Source organism: Lygodium microphyllum, chromosome 26 (genome assembly GCF_053477565.2).
Source record: "Lygodium microphyllum isolate KBCC chromosome 26, Lygodium_microphyllum_v1.1.10, whole genome shotgun sequence".
NCBI lineage: Eukaryota > Viridiplantae > Streptophyta > Polypodiopsida > Schizaeales > Lygodiaceae > Lygodium > Lygodium microphyllum.
Genome location: NC_141160.1, coordinates 74,537,963 through 74,560,924, shown reverse-complemented (window position 1 = coordinate 74,560,924; position 22,962 = coordinate 74,537,963). Strand labels below are relative to the sequence as shown.

Genomic DNA, 22,962 nt, shown 5'->3' with positions numbered 1-22,962 from the left:
CTCTCAAGTTGAGAGTAACTGAGCTCTTCCCTAAGGAACTTGGGTTGAGCAGAAATACATTCCTTCGGGGGAGGTTGCCCATCTTGAACCCTCAATCTTGTCTCCATTACTTTTACATTTTCATGGCTGTAATTTTGTGAGTAATTTTCATTTTCAGCTTTAAGTGTTCATTCTCTTTTATATTAAATCTCGAAAACAAGCGAATATCATAATTGTTAAGCATACTACGTTGTTCGGGGCGTTTACAAAATGTACGTGATATCGTTAAACAAGAAAGAATGCATGCATCCATGAAGTGGGTCTTTGAGATGGAGAGAGATTTTTAGACTAGTTGGGCAGATTCTAAAGTAAACACGACCTAGTAGAAGATAAAACAAGGACAAATACAAGAGAGAATAGGAGAGAATAAAACTAGTATAACTAATGTCTGAAGGCTACATGTGTGTTTCTATGACCCTGGGTGGTGTTCTAGATCAATGCTCGTTGGAGGAGAATAAGTATAGGTGCAAGTACTCAATAGCTATGATAAGCTAAAGCATAGCATTGCCTACCTATAATGTTGTAGATTGGTTGATCATAGGCGCATATTCATAGAGTCTAGCCTTGTAGATTGGTTGGTGACAAGAAGGCCTATGTGGACTTGAGCATTGGCCATCAAGTTCAATAGGAATGAATGTTGTGGAGTATACACTTCAAGCACTTTACTGTCACATGTAAAGATTTGCTAGGGTTTGCACTGAGGAAACATAGCATGTACGACCAAGACTGAAAAACAAAGACTCAAACAGAGACAAGCAAAAAACTCAAACCCTAAACGCAAATCACAAAAACTCAAAACTCAAACACAGAGAGAAGAAACTCTAAGTGAATGAATATTGTAAATGAATGTAAGAGGATACAAAATGCCCAAGGGTAGAGTAATGCAGTGTCGGATAGTGACCTCCACCAAAGATGGATCCCAAGTGCAATCACCACCAGTCAGAGAGTGGAAATCGAGGAAAACACCAAACACTAGTCACCAGAGGGTCAGATGACTAAGGCAACAATAGGGATGGTACTTGAAGCAAAGGGCGGTAGTAGGAAGCTGCAAACACAGCTGTAGGATGGCTACCAACAGGGAGAAGATGGCCATCAACTGCCGCTTAGGGGTAAAAAGGTCGAATGCAGACAAGATTGACGCCTAATAACAAGGGAGAATTGCCACCTGTCGCCTAGTTGATGGAGAGTCGAACACATGAAGGAGGCCATTTGTGAACTGGCGATGGTAGATGGACCAAACGCAACAGAGGAGTGAGAACCTGCACTGAAGGGATGATGATGAATGGTCGGCAACCTTTCTATTTATAGATGTTTAAGGGTCCCCAAAAATTAGGGTTTTGGGGGACCACTAAAACTCTCTTAAACCGTGCACCAAATTTGTGTTTTTTTTTAATTAAGTGTGTTTTAGAGTTGTTTAAATATGCTAATCAACTATAAAGCATGTTTTAGATCAATACCCCCTCTTAGGCCCAAAACTGAGTCTAAAAGGAAAGACCAGCAATATTTACCCCAAGACGTCCCACCCCAAAGCAGCCAAGGCATCGGACAAAGAATGCACATCGGTTGCCTAGTGGCGTACCAAGACCACAAAGGTGATGGCTATCTTACCAAGGGAGTCTAAGTAGTCACCCCAAAGAGGACAGGGCATCAGATAAAGGGTGCATGTCGACTGTCCAATGGCCTATTAAGCCCTACAACGGCGGATGGAATCACATTGAACTTCTTTCTTTTTTAAGAAAATGTTAATTTTAGGGGTGGCAGCTAATCAAGTAACAATAATCCAAAAGATGGGAGTAGGGAAGGTACACCCAACACATCACAAAACAATACAAGCGTACCCAACCACTCAAGAATATCGATGACAAGGGAAGGGTGATGAAAGATCATGGAAATGATGGTGATGTAATCCGTCAAGGGAAATATGTTAGAATCCATCCAATGGTGCTTTGTACAATGGGATGCATAGTATACTACATGTTGAAGAATGCTCATACAATAGATGCCACTTGGACAATGTCCCTTGTGGAAAAATTGTTCACTTACCCAAGCGCCCTGGTACAAAGATAATGAAATCATGTAATGCATAGGGAAACATACGACGGGGGGGAGGCCGATGTTGAAGACAAGTACTGAAACTTGTAGAATACCAAGAAAAGTAGAAATCCCCTCTCAATCTAGATGTCGATGCCGAAGAAGAAAGAGAAGCATGAGGATGTCGACCTTCATGTGGTGCTGAGAACCATGTGGATGAAGATGATGAAGCAACCCTACTAAATGAGCAAGGATAGAAGTCACCACTATGATAGCATCAAGAGAAATGATGCACAATCCGCCGTGGGAGGGGAAGCCTCCATGCTAGAAGAAGAGTAAAACTCCAAGTAGATGGAACTACAAAAGGAACGGCGTGCATCTCCTCTCTCTAGCTCACGAAGGACTGGTGCAAGCCTGTATGTTAGCCCTACACTAAAATACAAAATCTCCAAAAGAGAGAAAAATCTGCAAGTACTGAGGTGAGTAATGAGATGCTTCAAAAAACAAAATTGAAAATAAAAGAAAGAAAAGATAAGTGTAATGAAATGAGTATGTAAGTATACAGTGGAAGTCTAAAAAGCGAAATCAACCAATCCTTCAGGAGTAGTAAAGAATATAGATTGCTAAGACTGTCCGCGAGTCACATGTCCAATAGCCATTGGTGTAAATGGAGCAAATGGTGCAGCAGTGGGAGGCATAGCCCCACTAGACTAGCCAACCGAAGTGAAGGCGGTCGGAGCAGTCTGCTATGGTTTTCTAGGTCGAAGACCTTGGGCCTTGGTACAACACTCCTCATTCACATGGCCAATGTGTGCAAAATGTATTTTTCTTAGAAATTTATCATCAAAGGAGTCGTGTTTCTTTGGTTCTGTCTGAGGAAGTGGTGTCACCCTCATTTCGATTTGTCTTTGCATCTTGTGAGTTCTTGCCACTAGTGGTTTTTTCTCCTGAAGAAGCGGCAACCAACTCTCGCCCCTCTTAATGGATGTGTGTGGAGGACTTCTTGTGGACTTGATCATACAGCCTCGCATAACGCAAGAGCTGACATTCAAACTTGTAGAAGGTTGGCAATCTAGATAGTGAGATAATGTGTTGGATAAAATGCAAGTATTTGGTGGGCAACTTCTTCAAGAAGAACCTAACCCGATCGTCATCTGACTTTGGGAAGCCGATAGTAGCAAACTCAGCGAGTAATCGTCAATATTCGATCAACTTGACTTTCAAATCATCCCCTTCCTTAATGGAAATTCCTACATCTTAAAATCGAGATTGAACATCAAGTGCAATCTTGTGTCACATAGGAATCAATAAGATAACTCCAATGCTCTAATGTGAGGAAATATTGTAACTGAGAGTGGAATTTAGGAAGCAACCCCTACTTTACCTCAACATTGGCTATGGCATTGTGGGCCCACCATTAACAGATGTGACCAAGGTGAGCTAAAGGTACCAACGACAAGGTCCCAAAGTTCCTAAGATTCAACCACTTATTGCATGAACTTCGACCAAGTAGTAAATTTAGATTTAATTAAAACGAGCCTTATCTGTGAAGGCATTTTTTGCCATTGCAACAAGAGTGGTAGGGCTAGGAGATGAAAAAGGTGTATAATGGCAGTAGGGTAAATAGGGTGGATAGGGGGAATAAGATGGGGGAGTAAAGTACACTTAGGAAGCAATCCTAGAGTGCCCACCATACATACAATAAGTATGCAATTCAAATGTAGACATGGGCGGACTCAGTATGGGCATGGTAACCACTTGAGGAGCCCATGGTGGATGGATAGGGACACAGGGAGCAAAGGATGGAAATCCCAATGTAGAAGTGACCCAAGGGATGTGTAACAACAGTCCATAAGCAAAGAATGGATCTCCCTGCGTTTGAAAGGTTATGTGGGGGATTTATGAGCATTCGAGAGCAGTGAGGGGGATCGATGCCCATCAATATCATCCCAATGTAGAAGAATGTGGTAAAATGGGGATATGTGGAATATACATTATTAAAGGGTGGCATTTTCCCTAACGATACACCAAGAGGCGGAGTGATTGAAGGATAGATAGATAGTGAAATGGAGAAAGATAAAGTGTTAGGAGCAAAGATGCAAGATCCGATCCCTAGTGTGCTTTAAGCTAGACTGAAATGTAATCCAAGATTTTGGAATGAGAACGTGAGTAGGTCAGAATGTGAAAAAGATAGTGGTGGGATGGGAGGATATTGAGAAACCCTTCACCCGCAGTTTGCTACCCCAAAAAGAAGCGCCATCCTAGACTGTTGTGCCTATTTATAGGCCACTCTCTCATTCATTCCTCATGGTTGATCCATTCAATCCGTCACCTCTTCTCTCCAGCCTCTCCACTACCCTCGCACCCCTTTAGGAGGACATTGCAGTTTGTGGTTCGTGGTTCGTGGCTGTCTTCATCATCTTCCTTGTGCTACGGCACCCTTGTTCCCTTGTATCACATTCACTCCATGATTCAAAACTTCATCATTCCATTCATCAAAGTTTCTTCTCTTCTCCATGTTTGCCGAGTTCACTCCATGATCCTCCCCGCAAACCCTACTGTCTCGCTGGTACGTCATCTTTTGACATGGTATCAAAGCTGGATTTGCTCAAACAGAGGCAAAGATCCTCTACTCCAGTGAAGGCAAAGACCGGTGGTGGGTTCAGCATCCAGTTCTCTTCTTCTTCTGCTGCATCAACATCTCGTTTTTGCAGGTTTCAAGTGTTTTCAGCCCACACCTCTTTCGCTAAGCTCCATTCAAAAAACAATCTCGTTTTTGCAGATCTCAAGCATTTCAGCTTGCTTCCACACCCCGGATGCGGAGGACATTGCTGTCCAAGCTGTCCATTGCTGTTTACAACAATCTCGCGCTTTTTTCCAGCCGATCACACACTGTTCGGAGCTGATTTCAGCATATTGACTACTACTGCTATTTTTTCTTGCGTTTTCAGTCTTTCTCTGTCTTACAACCTACGTTTTTAGTCTTTCTCTTTCCTCACCCGCGTTTTTAGTATTTCTCTCTCCTCACCTGCGTTTTTCTACTGGTTGCAACCTCTTACTGTTGGTCACATCCTCCTCCCACTGGCAGCTCACTTCCAGTCCTTCCACTACCCTCCCACCCCTTGAGGCAAACATTGCGGTTCGTGCTTCACACTGCCCTCACACCCCCTAAGGCAGACATTGCAGTTTGTGGTTCATGGTGGCTGACCTCTTCCTTCTTCAACAAGGCACACTGGTATTCATGGCTTCTTAACCAACAAATGACCAGACTACTAGGTGCTCCTACTGTGGCATCACCGGACACACCACCGATTCTTGCTGACTTTGACCTTTGCTCCCCACTCACCCCGGAGTATATGTGTCTTCCACCAGACACTCCTGGGGCCACCTCTCCTTTCTGGGCCACAGAGATCGTTTTGCATCGGCTGTCAAAGTACTATGCTCAAGGCAATAAGATGCATCTGATGCACACTAAGTCCTTTCGAGCACATGGATGATCGATTGGCGGTACAACCTTCTAGAGATCATCGTAATGCCAACGGCAGTCTTCTGCTATTTATTTTCAAGTATAGTGGCTTCCACGACCTATGGATTTGCACTCCGCTCCATCGAGAGACAGTGATTATTTAATACCGTATCCTCATCAATCCACTCCTTCGAGAGACACTGGTTGCTTAACTCCTTCCTCTTCTTCAGCTACCCAGTCCACTCCACTGAGAGACAACAACTGTTGCCCACCTCTTGCTCATTCTAAGCCCCACCCTTTCCCACCCTCGACTACTCAGGTTCGAGAGGCTACCTTTGGGAGCTCTTCGGCACCCCAAATACCTTCTTCGACACGACCAGCGGCACTTCCTTCATCATCAAACATTTCGGAGTCCGTGATCCATGAGTTTTTGGATTCCCTATCTACTTCAGAGGGAAATTCAAAGGGGCATGTTATTTCTTTATCCTCAGAGGGGACATCTACTTCTTCTTTGACTTCAATGGGAACCCCTCCATCTCCCACCTCATAGGGGGAACCTACTCCACATGAAGTTCTTCACCCATCCTCTACTTTCTTGGGGTGGTTGTCTTCGACCAATCATCTCTTCTACTAATACCCAGGATCTTCAGGTACCCCTAGATGGGGACCTCAGAGATTCAGCCGCAACTAGGTGACGAGGCCTTCGTATTCCTTCCAGCATGGATGCACAGAGCTCGTGGCTTCTCTCCCGAGGTTGAGTTTCGGGTTCTCGAGTTCACTCTGTCTACTATTCTTTACTGCAGGTTCCCTTTCCTCGATGGAAATCTTGGATCTTAGGAATCCCCTACATCTTATTTCTCCTCTTTTTCTTGCCTTGGTCACTTGTTTGACATTCCTCCTATACATTGCATGTTTTCATCATCTTTATACTAGGACGCTTGGGCAAGTGAACAATTTTTCCACGAGGGACATTATCCAAGTGGCACCTGCTACATGAGTATCCTTCTGCATGTAGTATTGCACATCCACCTCACTCCTCTTGTTCCCTTTTCTGGGCTTAAGAGGGGGTGTTGAGAAACCCTTCACTCTTTACCCGCATTTTGCGTTTTTCTGTTTCTGTGTTTTACGTTTAGGGTTTGCAGCCCTAAAAAGGAGCGCCATCCTAGACTGACTGTGCCTATTTATAGACTACTCTCTCATCCATTCCTCACGGCTAATTCATTCAGTCCATCACCTCTTCTCTCTAGCCTCTCCACTACCCTCACACCCCTTCAAGAGGACATTACAGTTCATGGTTCGTGGCTGTCATCATCATCTTTCTTGTGCTACAGCACCCTTGTTCCCTTGTATCACACTCACTCCATGATTCAGAACTTCATCATTCCATTCATCAGAGTTTCTTCTCTCTTCTCTTCTCTTCTCCATGTTTGTCAAGTTCACTCCGTGTTCCTCCCCGCAAACCCTACTGTCTCACCGGTATGTCATCTTTTGATAGAGGGAGTTGAGAAATGTCGTATACTTGCTCAAATGAAACAAATGGTAGAGATATACCTGATGAATAATGAGTAGGACACACCACTATTTGCTCCAATCTCACCTAGGTTAGGGATCAACAGCTTGGTGCTTTGATAGCATGTTGAAATTGTAGTGATATCAAGAGAGGTTGGGAGAGAAAGAAAGAGTGTACACTTATAACATCATATCAATAACATGACAACCATGAACAATATCAATGAGAAAAATCAAATGAAACTCAATAACGATGAAGATTGCATAGGAGTCAATGCAAAACGAGCCATCAAGGACACTTGCAACAAATTTCAGCCAAAAGTGAAGCACCAACCAAGAGAGAGCCAACAATGCATGTATCATCATATGTGTTGGGTGTGTAGATAGGGTGTCTCAACATAGCCTACAATGCATGCTTCGAGAGCCTCCTCTATTAAAGTTAACATACTGAAAACCATTCGGATCCTACACACCAAAAGGAGAAACATAAAAGGGTTTTGGCTCATACGACTCAAAAGGATTATACGAACCTAACACAAGGCCTGGTGGAGATAAAGAATATGGATCGCCAGACGTATCTAATGTCATAATTCCTCCAAGATCAAAGAGATGGCTAGTCTCGCCAATCGATCCAGACAGAGTAGTATCACTCGTTGAAGGAGTGTAAACCGAATCTATACGTGATGCACAAGTACTCCTCAAACTCTTCATCTATAAGATGACCAAAACGAGAAGAAGAAGATGGTAAAGGTGAAGGTGTGTCTATCTCTTTCCTTAAGACCATAATGCCTTCTCCGAGCCTCCAATGATGGAAAAGCTTGATAGGGCATCATAGGATCTGAAGAAGGAGGTGCCTAAGACATTATGAGTCAGAAAATCGAGTCGCGTGTGAGTCTCACATAAACACTAGCCTCCACAATCACCGCAGGATACTCTTTAGAAGAGCACTGGCTCTGATACCATGTGAAGATTTGCTAGGGTTTTGTAATGAGGAAACACAATATCTACGACCAAGACTAAAATACAAAGACTCAAACAGAGACAAGCAAAAAACTCAAACCCTAAACGCAAAAACTCAAAACTCAAACACAGAGACAAATACACAAAGAAGAACTCTGAAGTGAATGAATGCTGTAAATGAATGTAAGAGTGTACAGAATGCCCAAGGGCAAAGCAATGCAGTGTCAAAGAGTGATGTCCACCGGAGATAGATCAAGTGCAATGACCACTGATCAGAGTGCGGAAGACCAAACATTGATCACCAAAGGGTCAAATGGCTGAGGTGACAGCAAGGATGGTGCTTGGAGCAAAGGACGGCAACAAGAAGCTGCAAGCACATCTGTAGGATAGCTGTCAGCAAGGAAAAGATGGTCACCAACTGCCACCTAGGGGTGAAAAGGCCGAAACAGACTGCAAGGCTGATGCCTAATGACGACAGAGGGCTGCCACCTATTGCCTAGCTAATGGAGAGTCGAACACACAAAGGAGGCAGTTTGTGGGCTGGTGACAGTAGACGGAACAAACACAACAAAGGAGTGAGAACCTACACTGAAGGGATGATGGTGAATGGTGGGCAGGCTGTCTATTCATAGATGTTGAAGGGTCCCCCAAAAATTAGGGTTTTGGGGAACCACTGACTCCCAACCAGCAACAAACAGACACTCAAATTTGGTATGGATTACCAGCCTGTCACCTTCCTCCATCCTTCTCCAAGTTACAGTAACCATGTGCCAACACTGTTTTACTGTTTTACTTCAGTATCCCTGAATCGGGCAAGGATGCTCACCCTGTGACAACCCTTGGCTGCTTTCACAGTCTCCCTCTCCTCCAACTCTTACTTTATTAGCTTGTCGCTTTCATCCATGCTGCTCCAACCCTCAAATGTTCACTTAATAGGACAAGCTTTTACAATAAAAAGCTAACAATATAACTCTATTCAATACAGGATTGGGTACTATTCCACTTGAAGGCAGTTCCCTGAAACTATCCTGATTTCATCCTTTGTGCATGTCCTTAATCTTTATCAGTTTTAAAAAGAGATATGAAATGTTTCCATACCCAAAAAAATGTAGAAAATCCATCAGCAAGCTCCCAAGGTTCTGCACGAAAGTCAATAATACTGTTTTAAGTGTTCCATAACTTAAAATAAGAAACTTGCATGTCGTATGGAATTCATTATTGCACCCACTAAGAGGGAAAAGCAGTAAACACAGATTTCACCTGCTGATATGGCCAACCTAGATGATGTTGATGCTGCAAAAATCTCGTAATTAGTAGCACCTGTAAACAAAGAGTGTGCAAGTATTCACTCGCTAATAACTTGGTTTTTAACATGCCCCATCTCTTTAAAAACAAGCAGTGTGGATGTAATTTAGTGCTGCAAACTACCATATCTAACAGAAAGGAAACTAGTTTGCCAGGCATCTGCCTATTTATAATAATAACTAAATGCATGTGTTCTTAGAGCTCCTAACACCACCTGCTGCCCCTGCTTGCCTGCCTACACACCCCTACCCTGTTATTCACATCCCCCCATCCCCTGCAACTTGCACCAGTCGTTTCACCAATGCCTTCCCTTTGCCCCTCTGCAAATTTGACCATATGAATAAATATCTCTATATTGACGTTATTGGCTGATGCGCCCTCTCCCTAAAAGAAGTTGTCTTAAATAAAACAAGAGGCCTTCCCCTTTGTAGGGATTATGACAATGATATCTACATCGACTTTGGATGGAGGGTATCTTGAAGGCTTGTATGATAATGAATTTTGAATGTCTTCTTAAATTTGGCATTTCTGATTCATAAAAAACCACATTTCACAAAGTTATCGAGTAAGGTTTTAAGCATCAGGTTGAATTACTAAAAGAGTGTTTGCTTAAGGAAAATCCACGAATGGATAATCTACAATGAATAAAACCAAGAAAAACGTTTAAAAATGCACCATCTTCATTAGTCAATGCACCTCAACTGTGATCATTAGTGCAAATGTAACTGGCTTGTTCACTGGGTAGGGTGGTAGTGTACAACCAAAATATATAAATGCTTTCACCCAATTTAACAGTCGCCCACTTTACCTGAACTTAAAGACACAAAATCAAGAAGAAAAACAGGAAGCTAAAATGCTCCTGTTGCCACACCGACACCCTATTGGCCCCTAAGTTAGGCGCCCCTTGCAGTATTTCTTTATTTTTAAAAAAGAGGGAAAATACATTGGGCTGTCTTTAATTAATTAATGCCAATTCTAGGCTAATAAGTACTCAAGTTTACTTGGGTGATAAATTGGCCTAGCCAATTTAATTGTTGGCTTGTCAAATTATTTTTTAAAGCCATAAATAATTATTAAATCTGAAAACTAATTTAATGAAGCTGGATAATACTGAAAATTGTTTTCGGAAGGCTGCCACTTGGCAAAACTTGTCCATGCAAGTGGGAAAAACGTTTTTGGAGGTTGGGACAGAGAGAGAGAGAGAGAGGGTCATTCTGCAATGCAACAGCTAGAGAAAGGCTATGTGATCACGTCCCCTGCTATTGGAGACCATTTGCAGCCATCAAGGGAGGCTTTGAGACCATGCAAATGCAACCAAGGCCCTACGGATGCAAGCAACAACATCTAGCTCTAGACGACAAAAATTAGAATTTTCTCTCCTCTCAGTATTCTCTCTCATCCTCTTGCTTATTCACAATCTTCATCAATAATTTCAAACAAAATCGGTCATTGGAAGTGGAAATTTAAAATTAGGGTTTGACAGACACCTCACGAAGCATACTCAAAATTAAGGCCTAGAGACTTGAATTTCAATTACTAAGATTGGAACAATTTCACAAGATTCAAGTGCACATTCAGCCAACAAATATTTGGGGCTGAATTTGTAACCCAAGCAACATAGCAATCCCCAAGCAAACCAAGGGGGAAATGGTTTCAAGGCTTATTGGTCGTTCTTGACAACAAGAGGCAATTGAAGTGTGAAGGAGATTCAAGGAATCTCAGTGTGTTCCATTCAAATAGCGATACAAATAAAAGAAATGCCGCAAAGGGCGCCAATTTTGGGCCCAACCACCTGTCCATTGTCCAAGATTAACTAGTAAATTGTGCATTTCAATTTTATGTTATTAATTATTTGCTGTAATTGTTGATTAATTAACCCATTACCACCCTCTCGGAGAACGAGAGCTGGTTTCATGTGGAGTCAAAAAGCAACGATTTGGAATGTCTACTAATGACAATCTAAAGGAGACCTCTAGAATGAAGTCACCTACTAGTATGGTGTCACGATCAGCTCAACACCACAAATTGAGATATCCCCAGATAGGGAGATATCCTTGGATAGGGTTGTGGACAGCAATGGTAGAGGGTTGAGGCTGAAAGTGCGATGGAGTGAATGAACTAATAAACAATGAATAGTACGGAGTGGGGATGGATGTATAATCAATTATGCCCCATGCCCTATTTATAAGCACATGAGTCACTGAACTATCTAGGGTGGCTTTGAAGTTGTCTTGGGTGTGCCCAAACACTAATACATAATACAAACAAAAGCTTTTTGGGATTTGCTATCATCTTCTGGAGCTGTTGTAGTCATATTGTTGCTGTTGCCATCAACTCCAGATGGCTACCATTACTGTGTTTTACCCCAACTAACAATCGTCACCATTTCCAACATCATCATGAGCAGATTCAGCCCGTGTTTCACTATTTTAGATAGCTGCCTGCCTCTTGATCACCATTTTCATCAGATAAACAACCTCCTTGACTACTCTAGCACCTATAGGCAATTCCCATCTGCCATCATATCCATCCAACCATCATGGACCACTGTGTTTTTAGATTGATCAATCACCCTGTTGCTGCACTGCTGTTGGAGGACACACATTGCTCCAATACTTTCCTATGGGTTAGGTTTTTGGTTGCTTGCATCATCAGCTTCAATTCCACTCATGGAAAGTGCACTTTGAATCTGTCTCCAGTAGGCAACACACCCCTTGAGGCATTATGATCTCAACGTGGAGGACAAGTTTCCATCATCATCATCAACTTATTTCTCTTCTAGGAACCATTCACCGAGAACTCTTCTCTGTCTCATACTCATCACAAAGTGCTTCTCAATTGAGACACTCAATTGACAAGACTGATTACCTCTCAATTGAGGAAAAACAAGCCACTTAGGATACAATAAGAGGTCTAAAGTCTTCACCATCGTCAAGAGGCAAGTTCGTATAATCCATTTTGGTGTGATCCTCATCATGTCCACTCTCCTTCAATTATGCAAGAACCAATTGGAAATCATTATGGAGATCCAAATGGATACCAATATGGACTTGAAGGACAATCTATAAATAGAGATGCTTTAAAATGTAATCTATATCTTTTGTTTCATTTGAGCATGAGTTCAGTGCTTCACACTCACAATTCCCACCCTTCCCTCTGTCGTCAAAATAAGAAATGAACATAATGATTCAATTTAAGTTTCACAAAGATTTTTAATTAAAATAAACTTTATTATGATACCCCTAGCTCTTGGCATGACAATCATTGCACTGGCAATGAAGGATTTAACACCGAGTATGCAGTGGATAAGTGTATAGACTATGTGGTACAAGAGCAAGACAAAAGGAATAAGGTGCGATGCAAAACGTCCATTAAATTAAAAGTTTGCACCTCAAAATTGAGTCACATTAAAAGTTTCACCTAGTAAGCAGCTCACCTAGGGCACTTAAGTTACTAAGCGAGCTCTAAGCTAAAGTTTCGTCCAATGAGTTGCCAAATTGACATGAAATGATCATAAGAAAAAATGCCTAAAATAACTACAATGTGTCCTGCTCTAAATGGCATGCATTGAGTCACACATGAGCTGACAATCGTGCTAACACCCTCTCTCAGATCATGGGTGATCTGATACAATGATACAAGCAGAATGACTCATCATAGTCTATACAACATAGAACCACAAGAGTAGAACCATGGATACCCAAGCAATGGGTGATCAAGCCACCAACAAGGTGCCTTGGAAAAAACTCGATATCAATGTCAATCATACCAACTCCTGAAAATAGAGCAGAATCATAGGATGCCTTTGTGTTCGTCATCAATGTCTTGCAGCAACATACAAGACCATCCTGTCAAAAATGCCTCTAAACATATATAACCATGAATTCCCTGCCTTTGGCCAAACCACCAAAGTGTCCCCTCATGTGAGCACAAGAACAGGAGCCAAGCCCACTCTCTGTTAAATGTCAGCCCAACATGAACCTAGATGTCAATCCCAACTCCACAGTTTGAATCTACTAGACTTCGATTGATGCATCAAGGACGTCTCTCTCTAGAACCTAAGTATATATATACATGTATAGATGAGGACGTCTCTCTTTGGCATCAAAGAGTCGTGACAGATAACTGCATCACCTATACTAGAAAGCACTAGTGAAAGGGGCGGCTAAGCCCTTCCCTTGATCTGAAAAGAAGCGGATACCTTTTGCGCATTGGGCTTCTTCTTGGCTGGAGGATTGGAGTTGGAGTTTGAGAAAGAGGATAACTTGGCGAAGGAGTCTACATCCAACTTCTTCTTCTTCTTCTTCTTCTTCTTCTTCTTCTTCTTCTTTTGTGAGGTTGCTAACTCCTTGTAGTCCTTCCGTAAGTGTCCCTTCTTGCCACAGCGGTAAAACTAGCCCTAAAAGAGAGCAAGATTAACTCCTAATCTGAGCTCACATGAGGGGATACTTTGGCGATCTAGCCAAAGGTAGGAAATCCATGGTCACATATGTTCAAAGGCATTGTTGTCAAGATATTCTTGTATGCTATTGCGAGACATTGTTGACAGACATTGAGAGTTGTTGTGATTCTTCTCTATTTTCAAGAGCTGGTATGATCGATATTGATATCAAATTCTCCAAGGCATCTTGGTGGACCATGAAGGGCTAGCCACTTACTACTTGGCTATCCATGGTCCCTTTCTAGTGTTTCTTGTTGTGTAGACTTTGATGGATTATCATCATTGTCACATTGTATGTTGGTCTATCAACGCACATTTATGGCTGATATTTGGCCTATTTTTTGTCAGTCTCTCCTCCTCATTCATTCATCATCTCACAGGTTCTTGTGGAGAGAGGAGTTGATGCCAGTGCCTTCACAACCAATGACTTACATTAGTTCTATATTGTCTCAGATATGATGCATTGTTGAGACAAACAATTGATCCCTCCTTGGGTGCATCCCACATCGAGAGAAACAACCTCTATAAAATGTTATGTACTTTGAAGCACTACTATCAAAGTACCATGCACATTTGACCTTAGCCATAAACAAGCATTGTATTTGCAATGAAGAATCATAAGAGCATGTTACCACAAATGCAATTTACCTCTATATGTAATCAAACTATGTGATCCTTCACACTACATATGCTCTCCATAACTAACATGCTTGCTTTTTTTTTCCCCCTCATTAGAACTATGCTCCTAGTATTCATCAATGTGGCACTTTGCTCTGCAGCCGTGTTATCGAGCAGTCGCTTCATAAGAAGCTCACTCAGCGTTAAGTCATATAGCAGTTGACATTTGTGGGAATCCGCATGTGGAGAAGAAAACAACAGTGAGCTGCATAACATGGAGATCTGTGTGATATCTGTTAAACCCATTGCAATGCTGATAGTTGTGCAATGACATTTCATATGTGGGTATGCTTGATGATGGTTGTGTCTGCCTAGTCAATAGGCACTCGTCGATGAGTCTAATGATCCAATTCTTCTTCTCTTCTCACTTTAATTTCAATCTCTGTCTTCTCTTGCTTCTCCACTTCTCTTACACTTTGTCCTTGCCCATAAGTGCACAATTGCATGTCAAAAGCAACAAATGTGAGATGTTGCAAGCTTCAATGCACAAGTAGAAGGTGTGGTAAGGACACATGATCAGGCAACCAGGTAGGCGCTTTGATACCACTATTGTGTTGGGTGCAAAGCTCACACGCACATGCACATGTGTACACACTATAGGCATTGTCAATAGAAAGAGAAGAGTGTATGCATGTGTGTGTATAGGCATTGTCAATAGAAAGAGAAGAGTGTATGCATGTGTGTGTATTGAGCTAAAATAAGTATTACATGCTGAATGAGCCTCTTAGACAGCTCCAAAAATGCTTAATTAATGAAAACCCTAAAATGGTGCACGGTTAGAGAGAGTTTAAAACGCTACAAGGTACAAGGCCCCAAAAACTTTCTATAAATAAATAGGTTGCCATCCATTCAATCCAATCTCGTTTTTGCAGGTTTCAGGCCCTCTAGCTTCACTGCCCACACCTTGTTCACGAAGGATATCTTAGCCAAAACTGTCCATTGATGTTCACATTACTCTGGCACTTGTTTCCTGCCTTCTCCTTGCTGACTCACATTGTTCACAGCCAAGCAACTACTATTGATTGCTGCACTACTTTCATACAGCCTGTCCATGACAGCAAACTGCTGCGTTTGCAATCCCCAACAGCCATCAACAACCTCATCCAAGCTGTCGCCATCAATCTACTGCCTGCATTTACTGTGCAGATCATCAGTTGAATCAGCGTTTGCAGTTTTCTCTCTCTTTTGCCTATCCAACACTCATCCAACATCACCCAACCATCAGCAACCTCATACCAGCTGTCACCATCAATCTGCTGCTTGCATGTACTGTGCAGATTGCTGCCACATCATCAGTTGAATCTGCGTTGCAGTTTTCTCTCTCTTTTGCCTGTCTGACACTCATCCTACATCACTGTTTGCTGCATTTGCTGCTGTCCAACACTTTGAGGCTGCCTTGCAGCATTTCAAGATCCATCGTTACTCTCTCCCGTTCATCAGCTCTGCCTGTGTTCATTGTCTTCGAGTTACCCTAACCCTAACTGTGTCCTGTTAAGTTTATGCTTTGTTGTCCGCTTTCATTTATGTTTCTGCATTAGGGTATTTCTTCACATGGTATCAACGCAAGGTTCTCTTTGACAAAACCTTGACCTTTGACCTAAAAGCCCTTTGCAAGAAGCAAGAACAATAGGAGGGCAAGATGACTTCAAACACATATTCACCACATGATCATGATGCTCCCGAGCCTAGCACATCGAGACATGAGATGGAGCGGGCTTCACAACTTGCTCTTCCTTCTAGTATGGCTGAAGAGTCCGGACTTCCATGGAGTCCATAACCATACAAGATCTCACAAGCCAAATATGATCTCATCCTCATGTATAGAGCTCAACAGCAGAATAAAGGTAAATTTGAGTTTTCCCCTATAGATTCAATGCACTAGTCTAAAGCTTTTGTAGGAATGACAAAAGCTCTACAAAGGACTGATCATTCTAACATGAAAACTGACATGGAGTACAAACCATTTTCCTATCTACCACAATCATCTCCATCTCTACCTCTTTCATATTTTCCACAAACTTTTCTGCCCTCATTCACTTCTATGTCAAGTTCGCATGTTAGTACTTCTCAATATTTTGAGTTTACTTCCTCTTTTCCGCAAGATATCGGAGATGCTCAGGATAAAGGAACTCTTCATACCACTGTGTGCACACACACATGCTGAAACATTATCACTTAGCTAATGAGTGGAAGTGCAAGTACACAATGTCTCTAAGGTACTGAAGTACCCCAGCAAAAATGGCATTCACCACAAGGAAAAAAACCTTCCTAGCATTAAGCTAAAAAGTGCCAATGTATAAGAGACTGTTCACACTAGAACAACCAAGAGGAACACCATCAGTGTAACAGCTACTGGCCACCATCATCAATCCTATGAGCCGGAGACATTACTGCTGCTGGTCATCATCATCTGCTGCTGGTCACCATCACATCAAGCTGCCCTTCAGCTGGGCATCATCTTCCAAACTTCTGTTTTGCTGTCCAGCCCTGGTGTCTTGCATCCACATGACACATGGCAAAAAGTGTGCCCGGAGATATGGTGGCAAGTATGGTGACAAGCTCCAAGATAAAATGGCAAAAGTTTCAAATGTACACTCCTTCAACTGATGCCTCAACATGCAGCTGAACATTTAAGTTTGCAGGTTATACGATACAACAGAAAACTGGATCGTTCACTTTGAAAGAACCAGCACAATGTGTGTCTATAAATAAAAGGAAATCATATGATAAGAAGATTGGATCAATGTTGTTGTCAGAATCTATATTGCACCCCCTTATATAGACATACCAAGCAGTAGGAACTCAATCCACCAGTGTAAGGATGGTCCAAGCTGCGATCAGTCAGAAATTGCTTCAATATCAATGCCAAAGGAACTATGGCAGGGAAATGTCCAGCCAACTCCCGCACCTGGTATCATAACCATATATTTGTCATTCGCTACAAATATCAAAGGAGAATGTTCAAAAAAGCGAACGGTATCAAATTACCAACTCGGCCGTTCGAAGCCCTGTGTGAGAAGGGCCTTCAAAACTGATATCCAGGCGTACAAACTCCCGGTCTGTCTTGCCGCCCCATGGCCCATTTTTCTTCTCATTTGCACTATCCTGCAAGAAAGGTAATGATGTGTCCTCATTGAGCTTTGCAATCTTTATCCTTTTCCAACAGTAAGTTTCTTACCTCTTCTAGATGTTGTTTAGAATCATACGGCCCATCATTGTCATGTGTTGTACTGCAGACATGAGGTGGCACATGTGCTACAAGCATGATGATTGGAATCTGGAAAAAATCTCAAATAGCAGTTTGCAGTTGCTAAGACTCTCTGATTGTTTCATGTGAACACTTTTAATATGATGTGAATGACTCAATAAAACAAGAGCAAAGGCACAAAAACTTACAGCAGTATTCTCAATAGTTTTGAGGGTGTCCCCTTTGACCCAGTCTTGATCAGTAAGATACCGAGCTGCATGCTGCATCAAGAACAATAATTAGAAGGATATAATACAATTATTGAGATTCTTACCTGCTCCCTACAGGCTTATAGAGATTTTTGAGAGGACACATGGATGCGCATTGTTAAAGTCGAAGCTTTACACCAAGCCAAAGCAAGCAATAAATTCAGAACAGAGATTCATAATAGAGAGTTTCATGTGCTACGTACCAAAGCCAGAGAACAAAACATGCCAAAAAACCCAATGAGTTGAACAAAAAACAGGAATGTCAAAAGACAACAGTAAATTTTATGGTTTTAAGGAATAAAAATCTCAAAATCTCTCCAAGTGTCTACCAAACTTCAGAAAACTGAGAAAATTGCCCAATTTTGCTGCTACTAGTGTCTATCTATTGTCTAATGACTCTTCAATTTGAAGTGCATCTAGATTGTTCAATGCCTATGTACCTCTATCCTGAGTTGAGTACCACTCTAATTCTTGGTGCTACCACACTAACACAAACACAACTGCAAGGAGAAACCAATAAGCACTGCATGGAGTCTGAAAACACAAAAAGGACCCCTACACATTAAAGATAACAAATACATGTGGAACCCTGACTAGAGGCTGCCCAAGTTTAACCACTGTACTGAATATACAGCATCACAAAACACAATGTGTAAGAAGCTAGGAAGATATACTTTAGTGAGATACCTAGTCACACTAACATAGGTATAAAAGGTGTGAGTCATGACTTCTCCCCTGCTTGTGGTGCTTCAGCTGGTCTTTGGCAAGTGAAAGCTTCAAGAAATTGTAAAGATTGGTGGCATTCTCTTCTTCTCCAACTTCTGCAAAACCCTAGCTATGGCAACCATGAAAGCTTAAGTTCAAGCTTCAGCTAATCTCAAATTTCTTGAAGATTCTTCATCATTTCAGTCCTAAGATTCATCCTTCTGAAATTTTCTTGAAGAAATTGCAAGGATTGAGCAAGATTGGTCAAGATTCAACCTCGAGCTTCCATGGAGTCAAGATTTGGGGAAAACGGATTCAAGGCTTCAATCTCAAGCTACTGAGGCTTCAAGATTATTCTCATAGAGCAAGGATTGAAGATTATTTTGTCAACATTGAGCATTGGAAAGCTTATTGAAGCATCAAGGAGTATTCAAGTCTTTATCACGCTAACAAGAGCTACTCTCAATCAATTCTTGATCTCTCTCACCTATCCATTTGTTGAGCTTCATCCACTTGATTAGAAGCTTTTGCTTGGTCTTTTAGCATTGCATCTAATCCTATTTGTTGAAAAACCAATTGATTGGTTGAATTACTCACTCTAATCCAATGTCTTGTTAATGATTGATTCATTCATGGAAAGAATATACCAAAATCCATTGTAAAGGGTAAGTCGAGCAATGAATCACTGCGTGGTAAGACCTTCTTCCTTTTCATTTTGTCAATTCCAATTCCATTCTATTGCATTACATGGAATGAGCTGAATGGATATTTCCAGTTATGCATATCAAGCTAATTGATTAGAGTAGCATGTCTCTACCACATTGAGATTCCTACCGAGGAAAAAGATGGATGCAGGAGGAGATAGTGGGACAGAGGAGAAGTGACTCTCCCCCACTATTAAAGATCCCGAAGGGGTGCAATCAACTGACCTTTGCCCACCTCCTGATGATTTGAATCTCGTGTAAGGAGCCTGTCATGCCATTTTGTCCCTCACATAGGTACCACGTGTGAAGAATTGAAGATTCAAGTATTCACAAAGATCCAACTCTCTTGAAGATCAAAACAAGGTAAAACACAGCCATTGCAAGACACTGCAGGGAATAAACAGGACATCATAGGTACCATCCTCATCATTGGGTTACAAATGCAAGTACTATAGGTTGCCCGTAAGTCCTAATAAGCTCCCAACAAGGTTTGCTAGCCTTTAGGTACAACCATTTTGATCCCATAGGTGGAAATAGGACACCTACAAGTTGAGACAAGGTGCAGAATTGGACAGTTCAGCCACAGAGATTAGATTAGAATTTTCTATTTTAAATCTGTTATAACATGCCAATGATCCAAAAAGTTTGGTAATCAAAGTTTCATATCTCAAGCTATAGCCGATTTACTAACAAGGAGTCCTACAAGACTGCACTATCATGGCAAGTCACAAAGAAAAGAATGAGGCCCAGGATGAATATGCCTAATAAATCAGAGATACCTTGCTGGAAAACACACCTCAAGAGAGCCCTGGAAAGCCTCAAACCCAAGAAGAACTTAGTGCTCTTAATCATACCACGTGTGAACATGAGGATAAATGTGCTCATAGGCATGCAAAGTTACTATCAAGAGTTGAGTAAATGGTCTTGTCTAGCCATCAAACAAAGCCTTATAAGGAAAAGTTGGTGGATTTTCATAACCTAAACAAAGGCTTCAATTGATAAATTGATAGAATCCAATGCACAAAGTATAATTCAATTCTCTCAATGGATGCAAATGCAAATGGGAACCAAGGATACTAGAGAAAAAACACAATCAAACAATGAGCCATTAGTTCCACTTCAGCCACCCAATCTTAATGTTCAAAGTCGAGGTATCATTAGACGAAGAGGCATTCCAAATAGCCAATATAAAGTAGGAGAGACTTCACAAAGGAATGATGATTATTTGGGTAGCATAAACAGTGCTAATCCACAAGCTTATGGGCTGCATCATCAAGTTTCTAGGGGTCCTTTATCATTAGGAAAAGATTTGAAAGATAAAATAGTTTTAGCTAAGTACAATGGACATTCATCTTCACCATCCAACCTAAAGGAATGGATTTCAAAGTTGGAGTCCTATTTTGATATAAACCCTGGGATCGATGATATAAAGATCCACTTTGTCTCAATACATTTGAAAGAATTTGCACATACTTGGTGGTGGTACATTAACAAGGAACAAATACTAGTGGAGAATTGGAATGCATTTAAGACACTTATGGCTGAGATCTTTGTTTCCCCTCTTGAAAAAGAGAAATTGGCATGAAAATAGTACGGATTACACCAAAGAGGCCTAAGTAAGTGAAAGTACACAAACCAATTTCCCAACCTCACTATGTATGTAGAGAGTATAAGCGATGAAGCTAAACTTCACAAGTATATGTATGGTCTAGAATCTTTATTATCAACTGATGTTATGGCACAAAACCCCGCTACTCTTTTCAAGGCCATTGAGCTTACGGAATGGTAAGGAAGAAAGTATAAAAGAGAATCTACATTTCAACCTACTTTTGGAAAGCCAAGGAATGTCTTAAAATAGGGACAGGTTAGCAATGTTTATAGCACCAATCATGTACTAAGTGGGGGATCTAGAGTAGCAACTTATCCATCATTTAATGCTTCAAGAATCAAGGCCTCGAGGTAATTTCCCGATAGCAAATAGTCCAAGAATGGAATATAAACAAGGGGACAATAAGTTTGGAAATATTTCAGTCAATGGTTATCCAAAGTCTAGTCTTATGAACCTATACAAAGAAATGAAGGAAAAATAATTGTGTTTCAAATGTAGTGAGAAATATATAGCCGACCATGCAACAAAGTGTATGTATAAAAATGAAAAGGCCAAGGTCCACAGTATAATAGTCTTTGAAGATTTAGAGGATGATAATGAGAAGACAAATGCATCAATAGCTACCACTAAAAAAGAGGATGTTGAGAAGGATGTTGGGCAAGAAAAGTTTTATGATCTTGCTAACACTTTTCCTTTTGATCCTGGTGATAGTATTCCTTTTGATTTGGGATGGATCTGAAAATTAATATTTAATAATGAATAATGCTGAAAAAACCATTTGGGAAGGCTGCCACTTCTCAAAAATGCCCATACAAGACTGAAAAACGTCCTTAGAGGTTGAAGAGAAGCATTTTAGTATATTCAACCTACAAAAGAGAGGGAGGAGATATTGTTGGTCTGACGTTGTAAGAGAGGGGGATTTAATAATGGGAAAATACTAGCTACACTGGCTGGTATATAAGGTGTTAGGGACTTGATTTTTGGACCATCAAATAATAATACAAGTCTCCTTTCATCTTCACCTCTCTCTCCCAGCTTTCATGGCTTCTTCCTCTCTCTTTTTGTCTTTCTCTCTCCTTTTCTAGTCTTTCTCTCTCTTCCTGCAGTCTTTCTCTCTCTTCTGTCCTCTTCATGACAAGTGGTATCAGAGCCATAGGTTCTTGATCCAGTTGGCCAACATTCCATTCGGTTTTTTTTTAGTCACACAGATTTAAGAGCCACAGGTACACAAGTACAGACATGACATGGAGCAGCACTGGAGTTACTAAGGACTTCTGGACCACAACAAGGATTGCAAGTTTGCATTAAAGGAGTTTTAGACCAAGTTTGGTGGTAGGAAGTGTTAAGAACACTGCTAGGGTTTGCACTGAGGACACACAGAGTGTACGACTACGACAGAAACACAAAGACACAAACACAAACACAGAGAGCAAAACTCAAACCCTAAACGCAAAACTCAAAACTCAAACACAAACAGAAGAAGGGAGAGAGAGAAAACAACTCTGAAGTAAATGAATGCTGTAAATGAATGTAAGAGTGTACAGTGTGCTCAAGGGCAGAGCAATGTCGGAGTGTGACGTCCACCGAAGACGGATCCCAAGTCTATGACCACCAGTCAGAGTGTAGGAGTGCTGAATAGTGAATGGCAGCAGGCTGGTCACCAAAACGCAGCAGTCTAGAGGCTAGAAACTGGTAAACGCAGCAGTGTACCACCAATCGGGGGCTGGAAACTGTGCACAATCTGCTGTAAACAACAGGCTGAAACAGTGTCTAAGAGTGTCAGGGCCTGCAATGCTGAAAACACAAGCTGGCTGACCCTGGAGATGATGGACAGCAGGCTGAACAGCAGTCTGGGACAGTTTGAAGCAGTCGCCAACAACTGAGAGCTGTCACCTATAGCAATGGACAGGCTGAAGATGATGTGGCTGTAGTCGATGCTGGCTGGACAGGAGATGGAGGTGGGTTGGAGGCTGGAAACTGGGCGCCAACAGCAGCAGAGGGTGTGTGGGTTGGTGTAACCTGCAAAACAAGGATAATCGTTGAATGGGGGCAGTCTGTC

General features: G+C 41.6%; 1 protein-coding gene across 1 annotated transcript in view; it reads right to left on the bottom strand.

The window, feature by feature from the left end:
- The window catches only part of MEE44 (Nucleotidyltransferase family protein), a 96,637-nt gene that overhangs the window by 45,886 nt on the left and 27,789 nt on the right, over positions 1–22,962 (bottom strand). Inside the window, exons 7-12 of the mRNA XM_087668432.1 lie at positions 17,826–17,897; positions 17,608–17,706; positions 17,418–17,534; positions 17,218–17,337; positions 9,266–9,325; positions 9,104–9,144 (exon numbers count right to left, since the gene is read on the bottom strand). Of these exons, the coding sequence (XP_087524558.1) occupies positions 9,104–9,144; positions 9,266–9,325; positions 17,218–17,337; positions 17,418–17,534; positions 17,608–17,706; positions 17,826–17,897 (509 nt within the window). The remainder of the gene's footprint in view (positions 1–9,103; positions 9,145–9,265; positions 9,326–17,217; positions 17,338–17,417; positions 17,535–17,607; positions 17,707–17,825; positions 17,898–22,962) is intronic.